This window comes from Lepisosteus oculatus, chromosome 5, assembly GCF_040954835.1.
Source record: "Lepisosteus oculatus isolate fLepOcu1 chromosome 5, fLepOcu1.hap2, whole genome shotgun sequence".
In the NCBI taxonomy this organism is placed as follows: Eukaryota; Metazoa; Chordata; class Actinopteri; order Semionotiformes; family Lepisosteidae; genus Lepisosteus; species Lepisosteus oculatus.
This window is the reverse complement of record NC_090700.1, coordinates 4,142,621-4,153,390: the sequence shown is the minus strand read 5'-3', so window position 1 is coordinate 4,153,390 and position 10,770 is coordinate 4,142,621. Positions and strand designations below refer to the sequence as shown.

Here is a 10,770-nt window from a genome sequence, read left to right as displayed (position 1 = left end):
GACACACACCTTAGAGACATCTTGGCTGTTGGGGTTAGGTGTTGCTAGGAGACCAACACAATGATGTCAGGATTTTGCTGGATCACCTTGCCAGGGTCCCAGGTGTTGAGGCCTATGTGGTGCTATGGCCATATGGACATATCCAGCACAGTGCTTCCAGAAGCACGCTATATTTCATCTCGGCAGATTAATGGCCTCTGATGTACTTATCTCACACAGAATATCCAACAGAACTCAGGGAAATCCACTGTGGAATGAAAATGTTTTTTTTTTTATTACAGCTGAAGACACTTTTAGAACAAGGCACTGTTTAAAAAAAGCGGTCACCATCACCACTTGTTTGAAGTAATAGCATTTATTAAGCTAGCCATCACTTACAATAGCCCTCAGTTATTTATTAGGAGTTCTTAAATATTCAAGTTTAGTTTATTCCACTTATATATTGTATTTATACAATATTATTACAGTATATTTATTAGTTACACATTTACATAGTAGCATACATAGATAAAAATACGAATTTTCTACTATAAAAGCAAAATCTATTCACACTGTGCTATTTACTATTTAGTAGATGTAAATATATAGTGGCATATAAATTGTATTTTTTCATAAGAACCGAGTGCCACTCACCAGTTACACCATCCTCTGTTCAGGATATGTTGCAGTCCTAGAAGTAATCACTCACAGGCAAGTCACTGGGTTCAACATGTCAGATACTCTTTTCAAGTCAAAAAACACTCTCCTAAGGAATTGGTCCAGGACAATGTGACAGGATAATTTTTTTCTAAATATCTGATTTTTTTAAAACAGCCAGCAGACTCAATTCTATACAAACAAAACCTCACCTGTACCTCTGAGACCTATGGTTTGCTTAGTTTACACCACCAGTTATGAAATGAATCTCAGGTAAACCACAGGTATAGGCTGCTGATTAGGAGTACATTTCTGACAGCGAGTACTTGGAAAACAGTTCTCCTGCAGAACAAAATCTTATTTTTCCTGCTGCACAAGCACCGACAAGCACAGCCTGTAACAAATTAGTCTTTACCATCAGAAAAGTAAAGCAACAGTTTGAAGGTTTAGCACTTGTGTATTGAGCAGTGGTGCTGCAGCGCCCTCTAGTGGCTGTAAGTGTTGCAGTCTTTATCGCCTAACAACATCGACAAAGCCAGACCTACTGTAGCAGCCCAATGCTTTACCGATTACGCGGTGAGCACTGCATCTCCTGTTTCTAGGTTTAAGCACCAAACCCTATAATCAAGACAAAACATTTCAAGCCATATTGGAATTCCTTTCATCTTCTGCAGCAATGAATCAACACATCCTCAGCCTAAACGCGTGCAACGTTCAAAACAAGCTTTCCTTTTCTGTCCCATTACTGTTCAGTTTTGGTGCTGTTCTTTGACAGCGCAGAAGATCCTGGGATTTCTCTCTCTCTTCTCCAGATCTTTGGCATGGTCGAAACGGTGGCCAGCAGGAAACGGCAGGTTCTGCTGCTACACCATTTGTGGTCTTGTGGGATATCTGAGGAACGGTTCCACTAGCTGGGGGGTCCGTTGTTGAGGGGCTCACTTCGACTTCCAGAAAGCGCAGGGGCAGACCAGACACAGAATGCGTACTTCATTAGTCTGAAAACACTGTGCTTCTTTTGGCGGCTGGGCTGGGCCGGAATCCGTGTCCCGGACCTGCCCCACTCCGAAGTGAGGAAGCCATTGCCTGCTCCTCCCCACAACACCACAGTCACACAGGGCAGCCGTCCTGACTGAACGACTGCAGGAGGGGCGCAAACGCGCTGGGGACTCCACCAAGCCTGTCGTGCGTGATGTTTGTTACGTTTTTTTTGCATATTGGGAACGGATAAAAAGTACTTCTGCCGTTGAAGTGCTTATTCTGGACTGCATCCCGGGCGCCGGTCCCTGTCACGGCGCTGCGAGGAGGAGTCCGCTGCTACACGAGGTCAGCCAACCCCGGGGGGGGGGTCGAGGCGCCGCCCAGGGACAGGAACTCGAGCCAGTTGTGGCGGAAGCCCCGCGAGTACGCCCCCGTGTCCACCACGAGCCCCCAGAGCAGCCGGCGCCCCGTCTTCTCGCGCAGCGCCAGCCGCGCCTCGCGCTCCGTCACGTTGTAGCTGACGTTGATGAGCTGGACCGCGAGCAGGTGCAGCGTCCCCCCCGTCACGAGGCTGCAGTACCAGGCGCAGGTGAAGCAGAGGGCAGAGCTGTCGCAGCAACACGGGGCAGCGGTCAGGAGCCGGGGCAGGATTAGGAACGGGGGCAGAATCAGGAGTCGGGCGGGATCAGGAGTCGGGATGAAGAGCTGGGGCAGAATCAGGAGTCAGGGCAAGAGTCGGGGCATATCAGGAGTCGGGCGGGATCAGGAGTCAGGATGAAGAGCTGGGGCAGAATCAGGAGTCAGGGCAAGAGTTGGGGCATATCAGGAGTCGGGCGGGATCAGGAGTCGGGATGAAGAACTGGGGCGGGATCAGGAGTCAGGGTGGGATCAGGAGCCGATAGAAGAGCTGGGGCGGGATCAGGAGCCGATAGAAGAGCTGGGGCGGGATCAGGAGCCAGGGCGGGAGCCGGGATGAGGAGCCGGGGCGGGAGCAAGTCCAAGCACCTTCACCAAGACACACACACACACTCGCCTTCCAACAGGAACGAAATTCACAACCGCACACAGGAGCGCATTTTATCCGTCTTCATAATACCTCCCAAGACCTCTACAAATGAGCTGGCGCAGTCTACACAGCTCGGGGCAGTCTGCCCGGATCATGAGTGAGCCTCGCTGTTCGGGTTCGGACGCCCCACTCGTACCTGTACTGCTGGTACACCCCCGGGCAGTAGAAGAGGGCGACGAAGACGCTCTGGCGGGGGCACAGGGCGGACAGCGTCAGGCTGATGCCGTAGAGGGAGGTGAGCAGGAACAGCAGGATGGTGAGCAGGAAGCAGTGGTGGTTGGCCTGTCCCACGCAGCTGTTAATCCTGGCAACACAGCACAGACGCACAGTGAAGGCCACGGCCCCCCGTCCGGTCCGGCCGAGCGAGGGCGCCGCCGCAGCTGGCGGGCCGGCGCGGGCGGAGAGCGGCGGCGGCGAGAACGAACGCGCCAGCGCGGCGGCTGTGCGCTCTCTCTGCGTGCCACGGGCAGGCCTCAATCGCGCCCCCAGGCCCCCCGCAGCCCGCTGTCCTCGGCCCTCGCTGGCGACACCGGGAGCACACCTGAACCCGACATCAGGGGGCAGAGGGGGCGGTGGGGGTCTGGGACAAGCCGCATGGCCGCGTTGCAGAATGGCGTACTCTGGTTTATTTCGAGGAATGGCGGCCGAGGGCCCCCCCCACGCCGCCCCGGAAGAGTGAGAGCCACCCGTTCTGCTTCACTTCCTCCTCGGCGCAGCTCTCGGGACTCTTGAGCTGTCCAGCTGGGATGTTTCTACGGGACCTTCCCAGGTCTGCAGCCCTGCGTGCAGCAGCATGGCTTCAGCAGCCCGGGAATCTCTCTAGGGCAGCGGGGCTCGGCGCTGGGCCTGCGGAAGTGCTTCGATCGTCCGCCCCCCCCCCCCCCCCCCCCAACCCCACCCCCCAGCGGCGGAGCCAGCAAACCGGCCCGGAGCCCCGTACCCACCACACGCAGTGGTGGTCCAGGCGCCGGACGCAGGCCGCGCAGATACGGCAGTGCCCGGCTCGGGGTGGGCGGACCAGCCTGCAGGCGGGGCACCAGTTCCTTCTGAGGCGGTCGGCCGCCCGCCCGCCCCCCGAGGACGAGGGCGGGGCGCCGTCGGCGAGCAGGACGTCGCGGCGCGTGCCGTTGGAGCCGGGCGGGGGGTCCGTCCCGGCGCCGGGGGCCGGCCGGAGGTAGCCGGGGTCCCTCTTGGTCCGCGCCAGGGCCAGCAGCGTCAGCAGCACGCCCGCGGTGACGGCGGCCAGCTGCAGCGGCCCCGCGCCGCCCCGGGGCACGATCTCCGTCAGGAAGAGGAAGTACATGTAGGCGAGGGAGAAGAGCCCCAGGCTGAGGAAGAAGAGGGTCCGGCCCTTCTTGCGGTGCGTGACGTAGTAGTACCACAGCACCAGCACGGGCAGCGCCGTGAGCACCGCCAGCCCCAGCAGGACGTGCAGCGCCGCCACGTGCAGGGAGACCGGCAGCAGCGCGAGGGGCGGCACCACGGTCAGGTCCAGCTTCCGGGCTCCGGACGCCCACGGCACGCGCAGCCGGTCCGACACCACGCCCAGCACCCGCGACACCGCGTCGGAGCCCACCGGCTTGCCCCGCAGCCACCTGGCGCGCAGCACACAGAAACAGCGGGGCGGGTCAGCGGGCGAGGAGCCCCAGCAAGCGCCTGTCCGCCGACCCTGGGCCACGGATCCGGAAAGAACCCAAACATCGAACCAGCAGGGGGCGCACAGGTGAACAGTCTTTCACTTCTCAAGGCAGTCAGTCACCTCCCCACCCCGAGACTCACTGCACCTCCTGAACACCTCTGCCAGCGGTCAGATGGGCTCTGAGAGCGCACTTGTACTTGCACCTGTTCTGTCACCCCCACCCATCACTCCCCACAGTCCAGACTCCGCCCCCTCACCCCGTCAACCCCAAGTCCAGACTCCGCCCCCTCACCCCGTCAACCCCAAGTCCAGACTCCGCCCCCTCACCCACCACTCCCCACAGTCCAGACCCCGCCCCCTCACCCCATCAACCCCAAGTCCAGACTCCGCCCCCTCACCCCGTCAACCCCAAGTCCAGACTCCGCCCCCTCACACCGTCAACCCCAAGTCCAGACTCCGCCCCCTCACCCACCACTCCCCACAGTCTAGACCCCGCCCCCTCACCCGTCAACCCCAAATCCAGACTCCGCCCCCTCATCCATCAACCCCTAGTCCAGACTCCGCCCCCTCACCCCATCAACCCCTAGTCCAGACTCCGCCCCCTCATCCCGTCAACCCCTAGTCCAGACTCCGCCCCATCACCCCGTCAACCCCTAGTCCAGACTCCGCCCCATCACCCCGTCAACCCCTAGTCCAGACTCCACCCCCTCACCCCGTCAACCCCAGGTCCAGACTCCGCCCCTCACCTGTCGCAGGCCTGGTCCAGGTCCTCGCAGTCGCAGCAGCAGGCCAGCAGGTGGCTCCTCTCCCCCTCCCGGTTGACATACTCGCAGCAGCACAGGGCCTCTTCCTCCGGCGGGCGGCTGGCCTTCCTCTTCATGCTGCCCTCACGCTCCTGCGCGGGAGAGACGGCGCACAGCTGAGGGGGGCTGCAGTAAGGGAGCTGCCCTGGGGCTCTCCGGCTCCCGCTTGCCCACCTCGGGCCTCTCGCCCACCGCCCGCGCCGCGCCACGCCCGGAATCCGCCCGCGCGATCCGACCCACGGCACCGCAACAGCCGAGTCTCTGACGTCTACCGACACTTCCCCAGAACCAAGCCGCACCAAGACAAGAGAACGCCGACTCGTTCTGAGTAGCTGACCGATCCCAGCTATCTCTCCGGAGAGAAGCCAGGGTCTCGGCCCCCAGCTGCGCAGCTCGGTCCACCGGCCTCTGTGCCAGAACCGGGCCCCCTGCTCTCTTTAGGAGGCCTGTTTCCACACGCTCGCTCTGGCTCAGGTTTCACGGCCGTTTCCCAGTTGGCTTCGTCAACGTGCCGGGAGGATTTCCGGTGCTGGCATCGCCCCCCCCGCGGTCTTCTCCGTTCAAGACCAGGAGGAATCTGCTCCCCCAGGCTGTCAGCGTGGGACATCCCTCCACGTCTGTTTGATTTCTTTCTCCCCTTACCGCAGTGACACACAGTGCCGTGGGGATAAAACCCCACACAGACGCAGGGCGTTTCTACGGAGATGGCCAGCGTGGCCCTGTCGAGCTGCGTGCTCTCAACACGCGGTGCCTCGTCGCAGCTCTCAGTTCGCGGCGCTCGGTGGGAATTCTGTTGAGGCAGCCGGAGCCAGACAGTGACCGGTGATCAGACGGAAACCAAGCCTTTCCGTTCACACCTCTCACCTCTTCAATCCCAGCAAGAGTTCGGGTCGCAGCATGAAACGCACACGTCCGTGCAACCAGATACCATCACGAACAGAGACAGCGGATCTACCCTGAAACGGCACTTGAAAAGCCAAACGCAAAATCCCACACATCCTTTGCTTTGAGATTATTCATATTTTCAGCTCTGTCGTGTTTACTTATAATATGCTCCCCTCCTCAGGACGATCTAGAGCAATAAATTCAATAAGGATACTATTTTCCTAGTGAGACCAGTAGTCTCATCGGTCAGGTGCTCTCGGTCTTTGATAGCTCTGATGCGTTTTTTCCTAGAAACCTGATAGCGGACTAGTGGCCCAGCAAGGTGTGTGTTACAGCAAGGGACACCTGCAGCCCGGACACAATCCCCTGAGGGAGTCGGGCAGACACCGCCTGAGCCGAGCTCCGTCCTCGCGTGACAGTAAATTGGAGTTGTGTCTGGCCGTGAACCTGCAGCCAAGAGCACCTGGGAGAAACTGTGCAAACTGAGATTAAAAATGCCAGAATCCCGACAAAAGCACAGCGATTGTTCATAATAGTGTCCTCTATTCCTCTCTCTGTGAAACAAGGTTGCTGCTCCCAGCAGACAGTCACTAACTAGGACGAGAGTTCATTATTCCCCCCCTGTACACCGGATCCTTTCAGGAAGCAGGCTCAGTGTGTGCTAGGAGTGGTTTATGCCTGGGACAGCACGGGTGTCTCTTCCAAAATGACTCTCAATAACAGGCTGCCACCCCCACCCCCCATTAAAGTGGAGGATTAAAGCTGTCTAGTGCTGCTGCTATTCTTTGCCACAACTGCGTTTCTGCCCCAGGGTGGGCTGGCCGTGCTCAGAGACCTCCCCGCTCACAGTCCCTCTTCCCACAGCAGGGCTCACAGTCGAGTTCATGCGCTTTTTAAGAAGAATGTACCTCACGCAACAGCGGGGGGCTGGGCTTTCGATGTGAACATCCCAGCATTTTAAGGTATGAATCGCCAAGCGAAATAACTCGACACTAAAGCCACTTTAAAGCAAATATGTATAACGAGAAGGAGTTCCAAACAGTGAGTTTTTTTTCCCGGGCACTTTCCTCTCAAACACAACCTCCGCACGTTGCTCTTCAGAGACCAGACATCCTCCAAGATCCACGAGTGCTCTTAGACACTACTTGGACCTGACCCGCTAGTCCTAAAAGTACACCGGCTATCAAATTACACACCCGCTAGACGATGTGCTAAAAGCGATGCCGTTAAAATTAGATTAGGAAATGTCGAGCGTCAGTCAGCCGTGGGTTTTACCGGCTACAACTCCTGTCCGGCCGAAGACCAATTCAACTCTCGCTTTCCGGACTCCGGCTTAATGAGACCGAGGCCTCTCCGCCTCCCTGCCTTCCCTAGACGCGGGTTTTGACTTCACCTTTATTTCGGTGGGCACGCCTCCTCTGGGTGTTCCCCACGTCCCGAGGAGAGAACAGGCGGCCGAGTTAAAACAGCCTAGTTGATGTTGGTTTTTTTTAAATAACCTCCCTCCTGAAACAGAAATTGTGTAGTCTGAACGTTTTGGAAGTGGAGCATTTGTGCGCGTCAGAAACACCTCTGCAAATAATTAAGTAGGCTGTCGGCCGTGTTAATTCATCACTTTCAGTCGGTTTCCTTTTAAGTTCCTTAAAGTCGCTCTTGAAAAAAACCAAACAAACCAAAACATCCTTTGTATTTCCCTTATTAAACCGAAAGGCGATAGCACACACATAGTCCCGGAAGCAAGAGGAACAACAACAGTCTAAGACACAACCTTGTGATAAAGGAAGAGGTTTTTTTTTTAGCATTTACCTTTTATCCCGGATCAGTGCTTCACAACTAGACTGCAGTGGGGAAACGCGTTCACCACCGCTTAGCCGTCGGTGCCACGGACCCACGCACCCGGCCGCCCAGGTCACAGGTGCGCCCAGGGCGGGGAGCGATGACGTTTCTCTCACCGGGCCCACGGCACAGCCTCGCCGTGACCTCTCCCCTCAGAGTATCTCCCCTGCCCTCACCGAGAGAGAAACCTCCTCCCCGTCGAGCAGGACTGGGAGATACAGAGTTTATTCTCCCCACCTCGCCCAGAGACCCCACCACCATCACACGCTTCCCCATAACAGCCCTTTAGAAAACAAGCAGTCAAGTTAAAGTGTGAACGACCGCAACCCGCGATTCACAGCCACAAAAGAGAGCGCTTAAAATAACAAATGCACAAGTTCCCCCCCCAGTGTCTCAGATTGTACATACAGCATTCAGAGTCTTGTTTCGCGAACCAAACGCGTGTTACTCAGCACTGTTACTTTACCGCGCCGTATGTATCCTTCTGTGCGATCAACACGGGGGAAAAAAAGTTGCTCCACTCCACGCCAGGAAGCAGTCTTGCTGCTCGGGGCCGGGGAGCAAACTTCCTCACTCCTGTTGAATTATTCATCGCGGTCCGGGGAGAGGCAGGGCAGCAGACGGGACTGCGGCCGGGAGACGCGATGCTGTCTGCTGCCCTGGTCAGTTCCTGGACTACCGGAGGCGCGTCTGCAGGACACGTCAATGCAGCCCCACTCGAGCACGGTGATGGGTGGACAGGGAGCCCGGGGCCACTTTTCGCTGCGATCTTGGCGTGGAGACTCCCCGCCGCAGACAAATGAGAGAGACAGCAGAGAGCCGAGACTTTGACGGATCTATAAGCGACGTCTGCTACGCCTCTCTCGCTTTCCAACCACATACTGTAACTACCCCTCCCTTCCCTTTAACGGAAACTCCTGTGTCCACAGCACAGGGCACCGTGTCCTCACACCGCGCAGGCAAAAAGTTGGCACCCGAGTGCGACGCGAGCGCCGCACGGCACGGCACGGCTCTGCAAATGCGCGCAGGGGTTTGTCATCACGAGCACAAAACATCCACCTACCGGCTCTGAATCCCGCGACTTGTTGCATATTTTCTCTGTCCGCAGGCGATTCTTAAAAACTCCAGTACCGCATATGGAGGGCGGAGGGGAGGGGACCGGGGCTGGCTGCTGTCTGCTTGCGTGTGTGTGTGTATCTCCAGCCGAAAGCAGGAGTCACCTTTGCGATGCCGCCCCGGGTATAATGAGGGGAGTGACAGCCCAGAACACGCACGAGGGTCGGGTCCCCGCGGAGGGGACGAGCAGGAGTGGAACCCGTCTCCCCCGCGAGCAGCCCCCGGCACGCCTGGGCCAGCCTGCTCTCCCGGCTGGTGGCAGCGCTGACCCTCCCCGTGACGTCAGGAAACAGTAACCCTTTACTCTCCACAGGTGTGTTCGTGTCCTGGATCAATTCCCTTTTTTACTCTCCCTCCCCTCTCTCTCTGCCCCTCATATTGGTGCGGGCATGAACATACCCGCGGTGTAAAAACAGTTTCTTTGCTCTTGGCAACAGTCTCCCTGTCTCTTAACTGGCGTTATCGGGGTTCCTCGGGCCATGAAAGGTCCGGCTTTAGAATGGTTTTCTTTTTGCTTTTTAAAGGGGTTATATTATGGTACTTCACCGGCCTTTCCCGGAATGTGTGTGACGTGTTACTGTAATTGCCCGCCCCGGAGCAAGCAAGGTGCCCCTTAGCCTTTGCTACACAGTTTGCAAGCAAAATCGAGGAAAGTGCGAGTACTGGACTCGGACCACCTCGTGTGCCCCGTCTCCTGTATAACCCTGATCCGAGAATGGGTTTACAACAGCAAGGCATTGTGGAGAGAAAGTGTCACACACACTTATATATATATAACACACACTGAAAAGATTCCTGGATTCTCCTTCGCTTGTGCTGGAGGTGTCGCTTATAGCGGCCATGCGCACAGAATTGTGAAGACACTCGGCTGCTGTCCTTGTTACTGACCTCGATTGTTTTTAACACGAGGCAGGATGTGCCAGAGACTCATTCCTGAGCGCCAGATTCTCCACGAAGCGCGCCTGGCGGGTTTCCAGTGAAACAGGCGGAATACGCTCAGCTGGGCTGAGAAACGCAGGAGGCCCGTCTGTCTCTGGGGGGACCAGCGACGCCCCCTAATGCTTTAGTGGGCACGGAATATTTTCTCTAGAAGGTGAAGTGTAGGTGATGAGATCTGCCCCTGCCCTCCTGCGACACGAAGGAGGGCCAGTAAAAGGAAGGCACAAGATGTTGTCGCTCGTAAGAAATCTTTTTTAAAGAGCGCCGTCTGGACCCAGGAGCCAAGAGAAGTGAACAAGTCAAGTGAGAACGTGTCTGTATGCTGGTTATGTCCCCAGTGGAAGTCTCTGGGTGCCTGACAGGACAGAGCTAAAGACATCGTGTAACATGGCAAGCTGTGGAAGATGTAGGCCCTGTGCATTTGAGATACATGCACTGCATGATTGCATTCCCTCCATGACTGCACTTTAAAGGCGTGTTCTCTTGCTGCTTAAGTAAGACCCAGTAAACCCTGATGCCTGAAACTCATTCTGCGTGGCTTGATGAAAATAGAAATTGCCGTATCTCAAGAACGGACGTGTCGAGCGCCTTTCTGATGGACAGGATCCTAGGACAGGGAAATGCTGATTTACACTGCAGTCTGTTTTCGTTTCCCTCGTGAAGGTAAAAGCAGTTGACAACAGATGAAGCTTTGCGTATCGCGTGCTTCGGAGCCATAAAAAGGAGATATTATCGGAGGCTAAATTCACCGCGAGTCGGCTGCCAGCAGTCTTTGGTGGCACAGGGCGCTCCAGCTGACACGGGTCCCGACTCCCAGTCCGATCCTGCCCCTGGTGACGGCTGGACGACTGCAGCTCGAGGGACTGGCCGAC

At 56.9% G+C, this 10,770-nt stretch overlaps 1 protein-coding gene across 6 annotated transcripts; it reads right to left on the bottom strand.

The window, feature by feature from the left end:
- Positions 1–250: 250 nt before the first annotated feature.
- On the bottom strand, positions 251–9,242 carry zdhhc23b (zinc finger DHHC-type palmitoyltransferase 23b). Of its 6 annotated transcripts, none has more exons than XM_069189875.1 (5): positions 8,907–9,242; positions 5,066–5,214; positions 3,625–4,275; positions 2,817–2,984; positions 251–2,221 (listed from the first exon to the last, which is right to left on the bottom strand). In XM_069189875.1, exons 2-5 carry the CDS (start codon positions 5,197–5,199, stop codon positions 1,951–1,953), a joined length of 1,224 nt encoding a protein of 407 aa, XP_069045976.1. In that variant the 5' UTR covers positions 5,200–5,214; positions 8,907–9,242; the 3' UTR covers positions 251–1,950. The 6 variants fall into 6 exon arrangements, with proteins under 6 accessions (XP_069045976.1, XP_069045974.1, XP_069045973.1 ...); XM_069189873.1 differs by lacking the exon at positions 8,907–9,242 and adding an exon at positions 8,310–8,816 and having other exon boundaries at positions 251–2,185; XM_069189872.1 differs by lacking the exon at positions 8,907–9,242 and adding an exon at positions 8,310–8,812.
- Positions 9,243–10,770: the final 1,528 nt, after the last annotated feature.

Bases quoted from the DNA above. Each gene is read 5' to 3' on its own strand.
- zdhhc23b (XM_069189872.1), bottom strand. From the start codon at position 8,723: ATGTGGTTGGAAAGCGAGAGAGGCGTAGCAGACGTCGCTTATAGATCC. The intron at 5,215-8,309 runs GTAAAGTAACAG...TCTCCCGCGCAG, and splicing joins AGAAGGATACATACGGCGCG to GAGCGTGAGGGCAGCATGAA. The intron at 4,276-5,065 runs GTGAGGGGCGGA...GCTGCGCGCCAG, and splicing joins CTGGACCAGGCCTGCGACAG to GTGGCTGCGGGGCAAGCCGG.